This window comes from Rousettus aegyptiacus, unplaced genomic scaffold, assembly GCF_014176215.1.
Source record: "Rousettus aegyptiacus isolate mRouAeg1 unplaced genomic scaffold, mRouAeg1.p scaffold_m13_p_5, whole genome shotgun sequence".
NCBI classification, from domain to species: domain Eukaryota; kingdom Metazoa; phylum Chordata; class Mammalia; order Chiroptera; family Pteropodidae; genus Rousettus; species Rousettus aegyptiacus.
In genome coordinates, this window is record NW_023416308.1 from 21756930 (window position 1) to 21774522 (window position 17593).

Here is a 17593-nt window from a genome sequence, read left to right on the forward strand (position 1 = left end):
CTCTACATATTCTCTGCTCTATCCCAACCTACATCCTTGTCCTTTTAAACTCTTCTATTCTGGGTCTCTATTCACAGCCTTCTCTCTATTGTCTGCCTCCCCGCATCATGCCCATCTGCCAACTTCATGCTTTCTCCCCCCCCACCCTAGCTACAAGCCTTTGGCTTTTCCCTTCCAGGATTTTATAGCACCTTGCCTCATTCTTCAGGTAAGGAAATAGGTTAAGAGGTTAAGTCACAGGAACCCAAGCCCCTGATTCCTAGACTGTGCTTCTAGACCTACCAATTGCTGATGAAGTTATCTTCATGTCAGTAGATTTTAACTTCGCAATGGGACTCAAGGGCCAGGACACACAATTTCCAAAATCTCCTTCCCTGCCTGAAACATAGTAGATTCTAAGTAAATATTCATAAATTAACTGACCAAGCAGTTTCCTCTCCAGTCTTAAGAGCATTTCATAACTAACTCATCTTGGCAATCTCTGACCTGCTGGAATACCAGGTGCTCACCACACACAGGATGACCTGGACAGAAATGGCTTACCACATCAATGCTCAAAGTGGAGTTACAGTCACCTGGTGGTCAGGTCCTCTTGGTAACCAACTGCTTCAAACAACACAACAACTAAGTTCCCCATATGGCCATGAGTGCCTTCGGTGCTGGGGCCATCTGCAGACCCTTCTCAGTGCTCACAAGATAGTGTGCACTCAGTGAACGTAACACTAATAATAAACATCATGGAGTGCCATGCTAGACACATTACACATATCACCTAACCTAATCTTCAGCCTCCATTTGTGTTTTTTACATAGGAAAACTGAGGCTCAGCAAGGTTATGTCACTTGCCAAGTTCACACAGCCAAGAAGCAGAGAAGCCAGGAGAGGGAACCAGAAGTCTGACTCTGAAGCATTGTACCTCTGCTAAATTAACACCTCGGGAAAACACAGCATCAAAAAAGTCCATTTTTCTTCTCCAACAATTCAGACCTAAAACCATTTTGTGAGCAGATAAAGGTGGGCATCTGAGTTAGGGAGGGGTCAGTCATGGTACTTCAAATTAGGGTACTTGATGGTGAGCAGGGAGAGGAAGCTATCCACGCAGGGGAGAGGTAGCTACAGAGATTAGAGGTTGGTTGCAGACAGGAGGGTTGATTAAACAGGTAAATATTTTAGGGACAACTAGGAACCATGTTAAGAGAAAGGAATTACAAATATGAAGAGAAAACTAGAATGAACCCAAAGGTGTTGGATCAGAATTGAAGGCATCAATCAGTCTGAATGTGTACTTTTCAACATATTTAAACAGATTTAGAAATAAATGTAGATGTGTGTATGTATGCACACACTCATACATATTCCCTCATTCTGCCCACTGAGAGGGCCTGAGGATAGCACCACTCCAGTAGTAATAAGCATACCTACCTAAGCTTCTGAATTCCATTTTCCAGCAAAAGGAAAAAGGGCTCGTGGAATAATGGTTGATCCCAGGGATGAGTTACAGAAAGTACAAGATGAGACCTGGAATATCTGGTATCAGAAAGCAAGGAAGTGCTTAAAAGATAATGTAGACATTTCAAAAGACATGGAAACCAGCTTGGATAAGACCCCACTGGCCAAATCAGGAACAATTTGAACTTCGAAGTCGATAACACAATTAACCAATTATGACCCATGAATAAAACAGACGAGTCCATAAGATATGAATAAATAAATAAGTTGGCAGGAGACAGGACATTAACATAATTTCAAAGTATCCCCCTAAGAAATACTTCTTAATAATAAAAGGAAAAAGAATAACTGTTCAGTAGAGAAGCCAAGCAAAACTCTCCTTGGTGACCAAAGTGAATATCACCAGTAATGGGACAAAATGAAACCATGTGCAATTTGGTGGGGATTCTATGAGGACACAACATCGCTCCAGTGCTATTCCTGCCAAAGATGCGTGACCCGAATCTAATTACGAGGGAACATCGGACAAACCTAAAATGAAGGACAGTCTACAAAATGATGGGCCTGCCTTCTTCAAAGGTGTCCAGGTCACGAGAGTGAAAGAAAGACTGAGGAATGTCCCAGACTGAAAGAGACTCTAGAGAGAGAACAATTACATGCAACAGGCAATCCTGAACTGGATTTTACTGAACTGGACATTACTGAATTAAATGGTGGACCCTGAATGGGGTCTGAGGATCATCTGGTAGTAATGTATCAGGGCCAATGGCCACCGGTCACTGGTCATTGGTTGAGGGTCTGCCCTTTAGAACATCCTTACCTGTATTCAAAAAGTATTAGGCTGGCAATTTACTCTCAAAACAGCTCAGAAAAAAAGTTCTTTGTACTGTATTTGCAACTTTTCTGTATGTTTTTATTGTTTCGAAAATTTTTTTAATTATTTTTTTAAATTCCACTTACTTGGATTTTGCTAAATATGACATTTTTTATTGGCAGGTGATAAAAGCTTAAGACCATTACTGGTTACTGCAACTGGCATACTTCCTGGCTTTCCGTATCCATCCCTTGGATACTTTGACCCTCAGCAACCAAGATCTCTCCCTGCCTCAGGAACATTTTCCCTCTGCGCTTTTCAGAATGGAAGCCACCTTGTTTCATTTACTAGGCAGTGGAAAATGATGGGAAGCTCTGCTCTCCCAGTTCCTCTTGGTCAATGTGTGTCCAGATTTTGAGGACCTCACACACACATAGCCTTGGCTCATGTAAAACCTAATTTTAACATTTTCCTGTTCTGAGACCATGCTTTGGAACAGCAGGGGGCCAACCTGCCTGTGTGAGCCTCCCATTGTGAAGGGCACGCAAAGTCAGGATGCTACAGGCCTGCAGGATGTGACTCAGCATCCTGTTTTCAATATTTGGGGCAGCCAGCAGCTTTGGCACCAAGCATTGCTGCTGACTTCACCTCTCAGGACCACAAATACCCAGGTTAATTGGTGGGATAGGCACACAGCATCAGCCCACAACCTGCGTGTCTGCCCATCACACTGTGTTTCCTTATGAACATCCACTATTTATCAAGATTATCTATCAGGGTACCTATCAGGAAGAGTTCTTCAGAGGAACTGACCTGAGGTATTTTAAGGACACCATGAATCAAGCAACTGATCTTGTTTCTCTCTTTGCTTTGACACCTAGGAAGCTCAAAGTCAGATTTGGGGCCAAAATATGTTAACTATACTAACATTATTCCATGTATTCCACATACAAACCTTTTCATGACTTCCTCTTATTTTCCCCTACTTTCTCTGCATTCCACTTTTCTCATTTTAAATTATATTGTTTTCTAGGAATTTTAAAAGTTGTTTCAAATCTCTCTGGACAGAGCTATGGTAGACACAGAACACATGTTACCTCCAGAGGTTTTTAAATTAATATGGAATCCTCAGCATTCAGCACAGAACCCATTACATATACAGGCACCAAATATACATTGGCTGAATAGATAAATGAAGCAAATAACTAAATGAAAACTGCCTCCAATACCAGGTTGCTTCACAAGAGACACTTCTCCATCCTATGGAACGTGGTGGAGCCCGTAAAGGGGTGCCCAGGGCTGGGAGAGCAGACTTCTTCAGGAGCCCTCTTGCCTCAGTGGCCTCAACCTCAACCCTAAAGAGCCACTCCCAAACTTCACCTGCAACAGGCCCAGCACAGAACAGGTGGGTCTGGACATCTAGGAAGTGATAAGTGATTTCCAGAGGCGGCAGCTGGCCTGGCTCTCTCCAAACCACACCAATGGTCTCCTCCCTTCTGACTGGGCCTAGATTTGGGGAAACGCCTTGAGAACTCTTGGCAAGTCTGTGCCAAGCCCTGACTGGGAATTCCTTCTGCCAATGTAGGGTGGCCCCCAGGAGGGAGAGTACCAGACATTTCCTAACCTGGGACCTCCAACTGCCTTCTCTGAAACAATCTTTTTAAAAATAGCTTCAAAAGTAGTCATTCAAGAAAAAAGAAAGAGAGAGAGGGAGGGAGGAAAGGAATATCTAGAAAGGGGGATGGAGGGAGTTGGTGTAAATACGGAGGTAGGGATGTGATTGGTTGCTGTGTTTGTTCTCTTACTGGTCTTTCCGCCCTTCCGCTTCTCGTCTCTCTCTCTCTCTCGCTCTCTCTCTCTATCCCTCCCTACACCTCCCTCCCTCCCTCCTCCCTCCCTCCCTCCCCCCCCTCCTCTCCCTCCTCCCTCATCACTCCTAACGAACGACTCCTCCCTCCCTCCTACCCCGCCCCTCCCAAGAATCTAATGACTCTTTCACACTCAATTTGTACCAGCATGCTGACAGTCTGGTACAAGGTGCAGCAGAACTTGGAGGAAAACAGGACAAGCATCAGTTGTTTTTCCTCTTAGCTTCTACCTAGTTGACCTTTTGGTCTTTGCAGTGAAACTGCCTTGAGTTCATCAATGGAAGGGCAGATGGTCAGTCAGGAAGGATGGAAGGAGGGGCCCTCATTTACCACTATCAATGAAAGTAACACACAGTACTTTGTGTCAGGTGGTATCAGACACAGACTAGGCACTACACATGGTACAAGACTCTCAGCCTCACAAATGCCCTCAGTTTCAGGGAGAGCAGGTGGCTGGCCCAAGGTCACAGTCATGCAGGTAGTTAGGTGGTAGGGCCTGTACCCATCCAGAGGCCCTGCTCTGTCCAAGCACAGTCCTGCTTGTGTAACCTCTATAATTCACTCGGCAGTCTCATGCATCTCACTGAGATGCTTGCCAACGAGGCAGCGAACATATCACCTCTGCCATGGGAACCACTGCAAACACTTCCCACATCCTCAAAGTGGGAGTCCCACGGGCCAGACTCATGGTCTTGCCCCTACCCTGGCCCAATCATTCAGCACACCTTGAAGATGGCTTCTCCCTACTTTGATTAATCCTATTTTGATTAAAGCTGTTTTTTTATTGCAGCCTTTCTTGAAGCAGAACGACTCATTTGGATGTTCTCCTAGCCTTAGGAATTTTCTAATAAGCTGTCCAAATCCAGAGATCTAACCACAGTACAACAGATGCCAAAGACCAGCTCTAAAGATGAGAGTTCCCTCTCTCTGAATGGCTGCTGCTGTGCACTGGCCCTGCTCCTGAGGGCGAGGCATGCCTTAGGAGGAGGTGGGTCTGAGCAAAGGGTCCACTTCCTCTCAGTGGTCACACTAGTTTTCTCTGCCTCAGGGGCAGACCATAACCCTAACCCATCTAGACACCCCACAAATGTCTGCCCTTGCTCTCAGTGTGGGAATCAAGGAGAAACTCTTGACGGTCTATTACAAATCTACCAAAAACAGTTAGAAGCCCAGTGCAGCACAGAATCAGACTGACAGGTCTGGCTCTCATTCTTGGATTTGGAAGCCCTCGCCTAATCGGTCTCTTCACTTTACAAAGGGGGAAATGGGAGCCCAGAGACATTTAGTGACTTGCCTAAGATTGCACAGCAGGTGACACACCTCGGGACTCTCTCTCACGGCTTCGTTCCATTTACGAAGAGGGTGATCTTTGGTACCATCGTCACCTACAAGCATTCCTAGTGTGTGCACATGCTTCCGTGGAGTGCTAAGTGCTTGGGAAGAATGAGACAGGGGCCCCACGACATTCTTTTGAAGTCTAAGTACTGGTCTTCGGAAAGTTTGATAAAACCTACTAAACTCTGAGCAAAAGTCATTTTAAATTAATCTTAATAATAAGTTTAATTAAGTTCTAACAAAATCAAATTAACTCTTTGCCTCCATCCTCATTTGTCCCCACTCTAGGATAAGTTTTCTAACAACAAAAATATTTAACACCTACTGAAGGCAATTTCTGATTTCACAATCAAATTTTCCAACAAACTTCCTGGAATAATATCTGAGATAAACTGAAACAGCAAAACAGCTTAATGGCCTCAGAATTTGAAGTTTGTATATTATAGTAATTAAAATTGGGAGCCAATGGGAGGCCGCTGCCTATAAAGCCATGGGGTTGGGGACAGGAAGGGACAAGCTGAATACAAATTTGCACATCTCCTTTGAGGGACCAAAAAAGAAATGAAAAGACATGTGTTTTTGAGTCACAGCAACCTATGTTCAAATCCTGGCTCTGGCCTCTCACTGGCCTCTCTGCGCTGTAGTTTCTTCAGATGAGACAGGCACCCACTGTGTAGGCTTGAGGTGACAACAAAGATCAAAGTTCCAAATGCAGTGTTTGTTCCTACAGGTACCCAAATAAACATAACGGGTATCATTATTCCCCAGGTATTCTGCCCAGGTGACCATACGAGAAGAGAAAATATTATAATTCTTGCTCTAAGTGGAGTTCAGGGAGGTGGCAGGACTTGCCTAAAGCGCAGCTCACACAGTAGGACCCCTAGGTTTCGAGCAGGAAGAACTGTCTGTAAAACTACAATTCTTCCAGAAAAACTCATGAATGCCACTCTGCCCCCTGGTGAGAGATATGAAACTGGCAGGAGGGTTAGTAGAGATGGCTCTTGAATTATGGGGTCAATAGCACAAGTTTTGAAGTCAAAGAGACATGGAGCATGAAAGGTCTTGGCACTACCACTTCCTATTAAATGAAATCAGGCCAAGTTACCTCTGAGGCTCTGTCTTCTCATCCAGAGAATGAGAATAAAAGTGGCATCTTCCTGACAGGATTTTTGCATAGATGAAATAAAATAATGCACATAAGGCGACTCACAGAGCAGGGTACGTTTGAAGTATTCGCTTCCATGTCTGCTGTCCCTGCATTACGTTCTTAGCAGCTATGCACATGCTAACATACTTGTTTATCTCGCTGTCTTATCTGCCCCAACAGAATGTTGGCCACAAGGACACGCAGGTTTTTTGTTTGTTTTGTTCACTGCTATATTGCCAGCTCCTAGAACAGTGCTTGGCACATGGTAGGTGCTCAATAAATATTTGCTGAATGAATGGCTCATAAGCAGACAAATTAGGACAGAGGGATATTGAGACTGATCTAACAGTACCAAACTGTAGGGTGAAATTGCAGGAAAATGTCTCTGTCCTTTGTTTCCTGTATGTCATCCATGATCACTTTCAGTTCCTCAACGGGAAACCAACCCAGAAGATTCAATTTACAAGACCTCGATGGCCCACCCAGTGCATACCAGGCACTATAAAGGCAGAGGACAGGAAAGCCCTGTCCTTAAGGTGGGCATGTGGTCTGGTGGGCAGGTACCCTGTGCAGTCACTCAAGGCCCCAGGCTCAGGGATCCAAGAGGGAATAATGCTCTGCTGTCGCCATCTTGAAATTCTTAATTTTTTAACAAGAGGCTCTACAATTTCCATGTTGTACTGGGATCCACAAACTATATAGCCAGTTCTGCTAGTGGGGAACACTTATGTACTTAATACTACAAAGTGAGGGCCAAGTCCTAAAGAAACACTAAGGAGAGAAAAAGGCTATGGAAAGGGAGGGTCATGAATTGTCCACAGTAATCGGGCCCTGAAGGAGGCACAGGTAGGGATGTTTGTTGGGTGGCTGCTGTGGGAAAAGGGATTCATGTAACCCTCACATTTATTCTGACAACAACGCTACAAGCTGCATGTGATTTTGCCCACTGGAACTGAGGCCTACCCAAGGTAATATAATAGCCAGCTGAGATGACAGAGATCAGAGCCAAATCTAGGCCTATTTCTCCGTAAGACCAAAATTCAAGGAAAAAAAAAATGTTTAAAGGTCAATGGAAATGGTATTTCAGAGGCTAAAATATTCAAAGTGGGCAGGAATCCAAGAAATCCCATGCCTCTGACTGTGGACAAGCATGTGGGATCCAAGCGGAGAGAGCACGTGGTCACTGGCACGGTGGTCAAACCCTGTGGGCTCCTGGTGCTCCTGGCCTACTCTCACGAGGCCTGAGCATCTCTCAGTTGGCATCACCCTGACATATCACACCGCTGCTACTTCCATAACACTGAACGGAAACCTGCTCGTTTACGTGAATGTTTACTTTACCTGAGGGCATCTCAAGAACTCCCACAGACTGAGACTGGTGGGCAGAATTCTTGAGATGACCCAAGATCCTAGCCCCTGGTGCAGGGGCCCCAGGTGAGCCCCTATCCTGAGTGTGGTGGGACCAGGGGACAGGATCTCACAGCTGTCCCCTGAATTAGGTTATGCTGCATGGGAAAAAGGTGATGGTCACTCCTGTGATGGCATTCCATTACAGGACTCTGTAGCAACAGTTTCTCCTGTCAACCTTGAAGAAGCAAGCTGCCACGGCTTCTAAGGCGGCAAGAAAATGAATTCTGCCAAGAACAATGTGAGCTTGGAAGAGGACCTAAGCCTCAGATGAGACTTCAGGCCTGGATAACACCTTGACTGCAGCCGTATAAGACCTAAAGCAGAGGACCCAGCTAAACCGTGTCAGGTTTCCTGACCAATGGAAACTGTGAGATAAGAACCAGTTATTGTTTTGGACTCCAGAGTCTGTAGTAACTTGTTACACAGCACTAGCTAACTGATACAGCAATCTGTTGCATAGAGCCTGGATGCAGCAGATGCCTAAGACCACCTGGCAGGCCTTAACTACACAGATCACCAGCAGGGAAAATAAAATCCAGGCTAAGAAATCACCAAGAAAGGCAGAGAGGAACCCCAAAGGTTGGACAGGCATAAGAGAAGAGATGCTGAATGAAGACAATGAAAAAGAACATGCCAAATCCTGCCCTCCCCTGGCACTACAGGGGAGGGAAAGAAAGCACAGCCACACTTCACAAGGTTATGAGGAGAACTGGGTCCTCTGGGGAATTCCAGGCCAAGACCAAAAGGGGAAGGGGACATGCAGGGAAAGGCAGAGGTGAAGGGGACTTTACAGTTTACTACTGATAACAGATAAAACAAAGACAGAATCCTGCTGCTCTGACCCAAACATTTGCTTGGGAAGGCAAGAAAAAAATGAAAAAGCTCTAATGAGCATTTTTATGCGCTTGACCTAGAAACAATGGATTTAAAAAAACAAAAACAAAACAAAACAAAACAAAAAAACCTTCACTCCTGATCCACACTCTGGAGACGACACAACCATATTCTCTCCTGGGGCCCGGACTGGCACACAACCACTCACATCTCATGCCAGGTTGAGGCAGCTCCCAGGATGGTGAGGGAGCCAGGAGCTGCTGCCAGCAGGGCCATCTGCTCACCAATTCCCACAGTCTGAACAGCACGGCTTCCAAATGGGTATTGCTGGAGGCCAGCAGCAGTCTGCACACGCAGAGAGCAGGGGAGAGGAGCGAAAGAACAGGGTCTAGGCTGCTCTGTGTCAGTCAGCTCTATTCTGGGCAGGAGATGATCAGTTCCTGAGACATTTTCCAGAAGGCCTTCAGGGAAACTGTCTGAAGTACAACGTTGATTCTGCAAAGTGTGCGTTCCTATTTGCATATTACAGGGATGTAGCGGGATAAAGGATTTAGGCGGCTCCAAGTCACAGAGCATCCACAGTGGTGGCCCTCTCAGGGCCAGCCCAGGGCAACACAGTGGACACAGCACTTGCAGCGAGTCAGCCCCTCTAATTCTACGTTGTGCACTAACACCAATTTGAGCAAAATTTTATATAGACTAAAGGCAGCAACTGTTCTCCAAACCTATCGTGGACCTGACTCTGTGTGAGGAGACCCAAACTACACAATAACCCTGAAATGTCGCAGTTTCATCTCTGTCTTACAGATGAACTACTAAGACCCAGAGAGACACACAGAGGTGAAGGAACCCGGCTGCTAGAGCAGGAGCCAGGTCCTGAAGCTGTGTATGCCTGACCCCAAACCCCACATCTTTCCTCTCCAGCTTGCTTTTTCTCATACATGGACACAATTTTCTGCAGGCTCAAAACTAAGTTAATATATTTAAGCTGTTAAGATGCTCTGTGCAGGCAGGGAACTAAGGAACTATCACTAAAGGAAGCGCCAAAAGTTAAGGATGACACAAAAGCATGCGTACCTGCCACCTCAGGCAGGTGTGGTACCTGGAACAGAGGGAGAAGCCAAGAGCTACCTGCTTCCTCTGCAGAGGGAGTTACGAATGTTGGGGTGAGAGCACTTTGACCTGGCTGTGAGGACTGCAGCCCACTGAAAAGGGAACTGGCTTAGAGAAAGAGCACAGTCAGGGAGCAGGGCAACATCCTGTTGGGTTGAAAAACAGCACATGTAAGAGGGGTTGGGAGGAAAGGTCAGCAAGAGAGGGTGAAGAGGAATGTATAAAAGACTATGGGGACTGGAAGAAGCGCAGGGATGCTTTGAGATTAGCGTCGATACATGAGTCGGGATGGAGGGATGGATTAATGTGTGGCCCGGGATAGAATGGTGGAGGTATAGGAACCTGTCACCAAGGGTACTGGGAAATGAGAGGGCAGGTGAGACAAGATCCAATCCCCATAATTCAGCAATTCAGTAACTATGAGTGAGTCAAAGACAACTTCTTGGATGACTCCAAAGATGAAACTATCAACTAAGGGCCGACAGAGGGGAGAGATGAGGAAAGAGGACTATCCTGCTGTCTTCAGTTTTGCTCCCTTACCAGTATCCCTTAGAAACTAAATCACGTCAGTTTACCATCAGATTCAATCTGAAGAAAAGAGAAATCTGCTCTCCCTAACTCTCCTCCTGCTGGACAAGCAAAAACCACTGACTTTTCCACACATTTTCTTCTCTAGGACAGGCTAAAAATACAAATTAACACAGAGATGTGAATGAGTTTCAGCCAAAGCTTAAACCAGGACATCAGAACTATTCTTGTTTGGCTAGAAGGGTCAGAAAGCAGGACGGTGTCCCCTGCCTAACAAGGGGGACTGGAATGTCAAGGTGAGTGAAGAGGGACTGAAAAGGGAACCTGAAAGGATAAGCTCAGAACCAGGTCCCCGACTCCAGCCTAGGGTCTCTCAGTGCTGACAGAGCCATTGGGGACATGCTGAAAGCAGTGAGAAGGGACTCACAGCGGTCATCGTACTGATCTGACATCCTGGGAGGCACTGCCACGAGTTAGTGGTGGCCCTCAGTTCTGGCCTTGGCACTGCCTCTAACCACCTGGGTGACATTAGGCAAGTTCCCTCACCTACACGTCCAAGACAGCTGATTTAACTGAACAACTATACTGGTCCCAAAAGGCAGAGCAGTATAATAAACTCAGGTATTAGAAGCACAGAGGCCTCACTTCAAATATGTTCCATGGGCAACTGTGGGCCTGAGGTTCCTCACCTATGAACTGGGAAAATACCCACCCCACCCCCTTAGGGGTTGTTGTGGGATTAAACATGCAAATACATAGAGCTGCTGACACATTACTTCTTTTCCCCTTGTAAGTCCTCTCCAGCTCCAAACTGTGCAGAGAAAGGGGCCTTTTATTGGCACATACACATTTTCATATCACTGCTATTTCTAAGTTCTTACTAATAGTAAACAATTCAAGACACTATGCTGTCAGTCAATTAAAGGCAATTAAAAAAAATAGCTCTTTGTCCCAAAGACAATCTAAGTGAGCTATCTAACTCCTGGGCAACAGCCCTGAAGGAAAGGGATGCGGGTCAAAGGGTGGAAGAGATTCTGACTCCGGGTAAGAACTGGAGGGAGGCTGGGACGGGAAGACTAATGCTTGGAGCTGCTCTGAGGGTCCTACACAGTGGTGAGCAAGCCCTTCTCATAGGAGCATAGCTTTACTTCCCCTCTCTGCCTCCAAGCAGAGAGCTGAAGGCCAAAGTTATCTACAGCATAGCCCACTACTGCCCCCACTAGGGAATCCAACTGAATCCAGCCTTCCAGCCCTGACCAAGACCCTGAGCAACCGAAAATCTCAGGTGAAAGAGTAAATTTGCCACTGTTGCTCATCGTTCTTGCATGTAACATTAAAATAAGGACCTGGCAATTGAAATAAGACATCTAATTTTTGCAGGCTGTTATTTCCTTTAAAATATAATCTTTGGAAATAACGTGTGCCACAATAAAAGTGAGTATTTTCCCTCCCTCAAACACACAGGAACTTCGAAAACAGGCTAAATATATTTCTACCACTTCTGCATTCTGCTTCTGAGTTTAACCAGAACATCCTGCTCTCAGTAACAAATGGTTGACCCCAAGTTTCTGAACACATACTTCCTTTTCCAATTAATTTTCCTCCTCCTCACAAGATGAAATCGACACTTTTTTTTTTTTTTAAAGAACAATATCTCTGAAACGGTTTACTTTTTTAAACTCTTAATTAAGAGTCAGAGTTTAAGAATGGCTCTTTGGTGCAGAGAAATACATTATATAATGAAGCGCTAAATCTTCTGTAAAACAACAAAATACCCAAAGGGAAAGCCTTAATTTTTGGCAAGGAAGAACAAAAATGCTTTTGGTGTTTACGAGTGAGTACAGCAACTAAGGATTACAGCTTCAGGAACTTTTAAAATGAGCATAGCTAAAGATTTCTCACAAGCTCACACACACAAAACCACCTTGAATTAATAAACTTAGGGGCCTGAATGTCTGTTTCAAATCAGCAATGTGCTTACCTCAAAAGGAAGACCTTACCAAAAGCAGGACAGAAATGTGAGAGCATATTACACAATTATTTTTTTAAAGCAAAGGGTAAAATCTGGAAAAAACCACATAAAGATGCTCTTAATAGTTAAAGCAAGAATGGCAGAATGGCAATTGTTTTCCTTCTTTTCTAAACGTTATACGATGTTTTTAAAGCTGTTTATAGCAGAACATATGTATAACTTTTAAAGAACTACTAAAAAATTGGTGGGTTTTTTTGTTTTTGTTGTTTTTTTTTTGAGGATTCTCCCTTTCGGAAAAAAAAAAAACAAGAGTATTTCTTACCTGCTTGGAAGACTTAAGAACAAAAAATTAAAAGTCTGCTTACCTGAGGTTTAACTTTCGATCTTCATCGCTGCCAACCTCCAACTACAGAGAAAGAAAGAGATTGTCACACCATAGACACCATGAGCAACAAGCCTCAGACACAAGTCTCACATTTTCTGCTCTGGTGTCTGAAAGATACGGATGTCCAGGAAACCTGGGTATTTCTAAACAGCCGCACCCTTTCCTTACCAAACCCAATCTGCTGGTCCTTGGAGTCGTTTCCACGGAGGAATTTAGAGGTTTCCCAAGGTTTACCCACATTCCTTCCACAGTATCATGGATCGATATCTGGTAAGTGAACATTACTACCTGGCATTGTTGCTTAAAACACTCATCCAGCCCTCAGTTCTCAACTTTCCAGGGTTATTTTGGATCTTATCCTATTTTTCTTTTTTAAGGGGAGGGGGCTGTGTTTTCAGAGAATCCATTTCCTCCTTCAAGCTAGACCATAGATGGGTGCTCAACACCATTATAAGCCCTAAAAGATTGACAAAAAATTTTTTTTAATTTTTTTTTAATTTAAAAAACCATTCCAGGCAAGTCTTTCATAATGGAAAGTGGCCAGGATCAGGCTGTGTGTGGGTCTCAAAAGCTCTTAGGTTCTTAAAAAGGCTTAAATGTTGAATATAAAACTTTGTAGGCAATTGGTTTATTTATATAAATGTAAAAAAGGACATTTTATATTTTCTAAAAGTTAAAAGGCCAAGAGGGGAGGCTCTAGAAGTAACCTTGACGTAAGCCTCAATTGCAATTTTTCTTTTTTTTTTTTCTTTCATAGAGAAAACTGAAACATGAAGAAAACACACACACATCTCCAAACAACTATACCATTGGGACTTGGCATGTTTTCTATGTTACATAGAGGAGCCTATTGAATGGGAAAGAGAAACCTGGAAAGCAGTGATGGCTGGGAGAGATGCAAGGCTGATCGAGGACAGAAACCAGACAGAAGCCAAAAGGGATGGGAAAAGGGTACAGATCTAGGCAGCAAGGGACACACACCAGAGGGTCCTGGAGCCTCTAAATTTTATTACGATAATGTATGTATAGTATGATGCAGAGGCCTACACTGATGGCCAGTTAGTTCTCACGCTCCCTACGCCACACTGAAGAAGTGAAAAAATCAGGGAGTGCTTTGCTGACCACAGGGCCATGATCTTCAGTCCTGAAGTGAAGCATACACAAAACCACTCACACAACAACCACCACAAACTTAGAAGAGAATGTTGGGTCTAACCCAGTGATTCTTGCCCTGGGACAATTTTTCTCAGCAGGGGACGCTGGGCAATGTTTGGAGCCATTTTTTGGGGTGTGCTACTGGCATCTAGTGGGTAAAGAACAGAGTGCTGCTAAACATTCTACGATACACAAGAAGGCTCCCCATAAGCGAAATTTTGGGTCCCCAATGTCAACCCCAAAAGAGAGACTGAAGATCTGCCCAGGGAAATTAGTCACCTTGAACATTTATCAAAAAATAACAGTGTGACAATCCATTTCTGAAAGTTATTGATTTATCTATTTTTGTGCTCTCTCCAATTCTTAAAAAGGAATGAGATAAGATTAACAGTAAAATGGCATAAAGGAGATAATTTAAGATGGGGGGGAGGAATAAAGAGAGGAGCGTTGTTTGCTGACCAGTCTGTGATTTCCCTCTGTCCCCACGCTACGCAGCAGGACAGCCTGGGTCAGGAAACAGCTGCCCTAAGTGTCTCTAACTTGGCGAAGGATTTTGATGAGTGATGAAGTGATCTGGGGGTTTGAATTCAAGACTATTTAATTCTTGGTCACTCTTTGTGATTCTCATGATGAAAGGTAACATAAGGTCAGTGATTCCAGAGAAGCAAGCTATATACGTCAAAAAACCACACACAAGAAGGAAGCCAGCCCTTTCAGATGAGGCCCAGAGAAGGGAAGTAACCTGAGGAAGGTCAGGCTAGAGGCAGGGTTGCCCAGCCCCTCGTCTCCTGACTCTGTGCCCATGTGCTTGCACTTGCCATTCTGTCTTGCTTCTTCATGCCCCATCCCATCTGGAAGAAAACCTTGCCTTCCAGGGGACATCCCTGTCTCTGCTCGCTCACTAGGTGACTAATGCTGCCGATTTACTCAAGTCAAATAAAAGCTGGCTAAGTTTTACTCTATATTTATCAGGTCATTGGCACCTTGTGAAAAAAATACTTTCTATAAAATTTAAAATGTCTAGTGGAAATAACCAAATGCCCAACAAAATGTGGTCTATCCATACAAGGGAATATTAGTTGGCCATAAAAAGGAATGAAGTACTGACACATGCTACAACATGAATAAGCCTTGAAAACATGATGCTAAATGAAAGAAGCCAGACACAAAAGACCACGTATATCATTCCTTGCATATGAAATGCCCCAAATAGGCAAATCCATAGAGACAGAAAGTACATTAGTGGTTGCCTAGAGTTAAAATAGGGTAGGGTGGAGATGGGTGGAACAGAAGCTGTGGGTGATGATGATTAAGGGGTGTGGGGTTTCTGTTTGGAGTGAGGAAAATGTTCTGGGCTTAGTGGTGATGGTTGCACAACTCTGTGAATATACTAAAAAAACATTGAATTGTATACTTTAAAATGGTGAATTTATGGTATATGAATGATATCTCAGCTAAAAAATAGTAAAATAAAAAATGTTTAATGTGTCGCAGGCAGGAACAGATCAAGTGTTAAGTAACACAAAAGTTTAGAATCACAGACCCAAGCTAAGAGATCCTCTGTATAATCTTTCTGAAGCTGAACTCTTCATCTCACATAGTTTCTGAGGAGGGAACATGAGATTAAGTGCATGGAAGTACTTTGTCAACTGCAAGACAGCAATAATAAGAATGATGCAGAAGAACAGATGTCTCTGTGGGAAGGAGAGAAGCTACTACAAGTCTGACTTCTCAGTTGCAGGCAACTGGCCACCAATGTTCTTTCTCAGCGTGCAGAGGAGGGACTGTCAGAATGTTCTGTCTGCAGACAAGATAATTCATTGGTGGCCTCTCCTCCAGAGGAGGGGGCAGCCTCTCTGAAAATGTTCCTGCCGGTCCCAGCAAAACAGGCTAAAGAGCTACTCTGCCAGGAGCCAGGGGGACAGACAGGACTGCTAAACCAAATCCAGGTCCTCATCTCTGTCCCTACAGACACACAGAAACCTTTCCGTGTTATCAGTCAAATTCCCCCACAAAGAAGAGGCCTGAATCACCCAGACTCTGGCGTGGCCACTTCCTGGGCCTGCAGGGCTCCTCCTCCAGCTTTCTCTCCCTTCTCTAAACAGTCCACAGTCTCATCCTCCAGCTGCTGTGTCTTCAGGCCTTGCTATGGACATGAGTTTAGACCAGAGGCCTTAACCGGTTCTCCAAGAAAAAAGGTGGGCAAGAGTGGGGAGGAGAGGGTCGGCCCTGGAGCTGCAGGAGTGACCTGCTCAGAGGCCTGAGGCCACGGCTTAGAAGAGTCCAGCCCAACTGTAGACTCAGAGGTCCAACCTCAATCAACCTCAGAGCAAGAAGCAGCCTGGTCACAGGCAAACCCACAGGAACCTACACAGGGCAGCCATGTAGCTCCAAAACGCACCCATCCAACCACAGAAACCCCAGAATCCACCTCCACCACACAGCCAAGATGCATGGTAAACATGAAGTCTGGAATGATACTACAAAAAGGAAAAACTCAGACTCAGCTGCACACAAAGCCATGACACAGTCAGTCACATAGCACCCTGAGCTCAGTTACTGTCACACAGTGTGACACAGGCCCAGAGGGGGACAGCCATTGACTCGAAGAGCTAAAACTCCAAGAGTGAGCAGTCAGGGAAACACTCATATTCACTAGGGCATCCTGGTGGTCTCTCACAGCATCACAAGCACAGTTCCTAGCACACAGGCTAGAGTCACACACAATCTCACATAAACACAGCCAGGCACTCAGGAAAAGGGCCTAGACCAGCCACAGGGTCACAAATCACAGAACCGGTGTCTCGCATAGTCACCGAATTAGGAGTCCCAGTCGCACATCCATTCTCCCGCAAAGTCAACCTCATATGGGGGTCACTGTCTCACACACACACACACACACACACACACACACACACACAGTGTCTGCACAGTCACACCGAGGGGGGGGGCGGGTCACAGTCAGTTTCCCGCACAGTCACCGAGTTCGTTTGGGTCGTAGAGAGGCGCCCCCGCCACCCTCTGTCCGGAGCTCGCGGCCCAGGCCTGGCGCGGTGGCTGGTCTGCCCTGCCGAACCACGGGCCCGGGACTCACCTCGCTGTTGCTGGCCGAGGAGGAGGCGGCGCTGGGTGTGGGTGAGCGCTGCAGGGTCACCAGGGCCATGACTGTGGCGCGGCGCGCCGGTGCCGCCTAAGCCTCGGGCTAGAGCCCCCGCCGCCGCTGCTGCCGCCGCCGCCGCCGCCGCCGCCACCGCCCGGGCCCGGCCCGGGGCGCTGCAGGAGCCGCGAGCGGGCGGCCGGGCAGAGCCGGGCCGGGCCGCCCCTCCTCTACGCCGTCGGCCGCCCCCGCCCCCCTGCCTCCCGCGCCGGCGCGCGCCGGGCCTGAAGCGCCGGGGCGAGGGCCGGGGCGGAGCGTGGAGCTGCGCGCGTGCGCGGCGCGGCTGCCCCAGCGGCGCTGGAAGCCTCGGCGAACCAGTCACGTTTCCCGCGCGCCCCGCACACGCGCCCTCGCCCGCGTGCCGGGCCCTCGGCTTCAAACCCCTCCGGCGCGCGGCTGCCAGCGCGTCCGCCACCCCGGCCCCGG

The 17593-nt window shown here is 46.2% G+C and overlaps 1 protein-coding gene across 2 annotated transcripts in view; it reads right to left on the reverse strand.

Moving 5' to 3' along the window:
• The window catches only part of SSH1 (slingshot protein phosphatase 1), a 56812-nt gene extending 39552 nt beyond the window's left edge, over positions 1–17260 (reverse strand). Inside the window, exons 1-3 of one of the 2 annotated variants that reach the window (XM_036220388.1) lie at positions 17105–17201; positions 12836–12876; positions 283–378 (exon numbers count right to left, since the gene is read on the reverse strand). Coding sequence is in view for 1 of the 2 variants with exons in the window: in XM_016159998.2 (XP_016015484.2) it covers positions 12836–12876; positions 17105–17173 (110 nt within the window). In the remaining variant the exon portion in view is untranslated. Of the gene's footprint in view, positions 1–282; positions 379–12835; positions 12877–17104 lie in introns of both variants that reach the window. The other variant, XM_016159998.2, reaches the window with a different exon arrangement.
• Between the last annotated feature and the right edge of the window lie 333 nt (positions 17261–17593).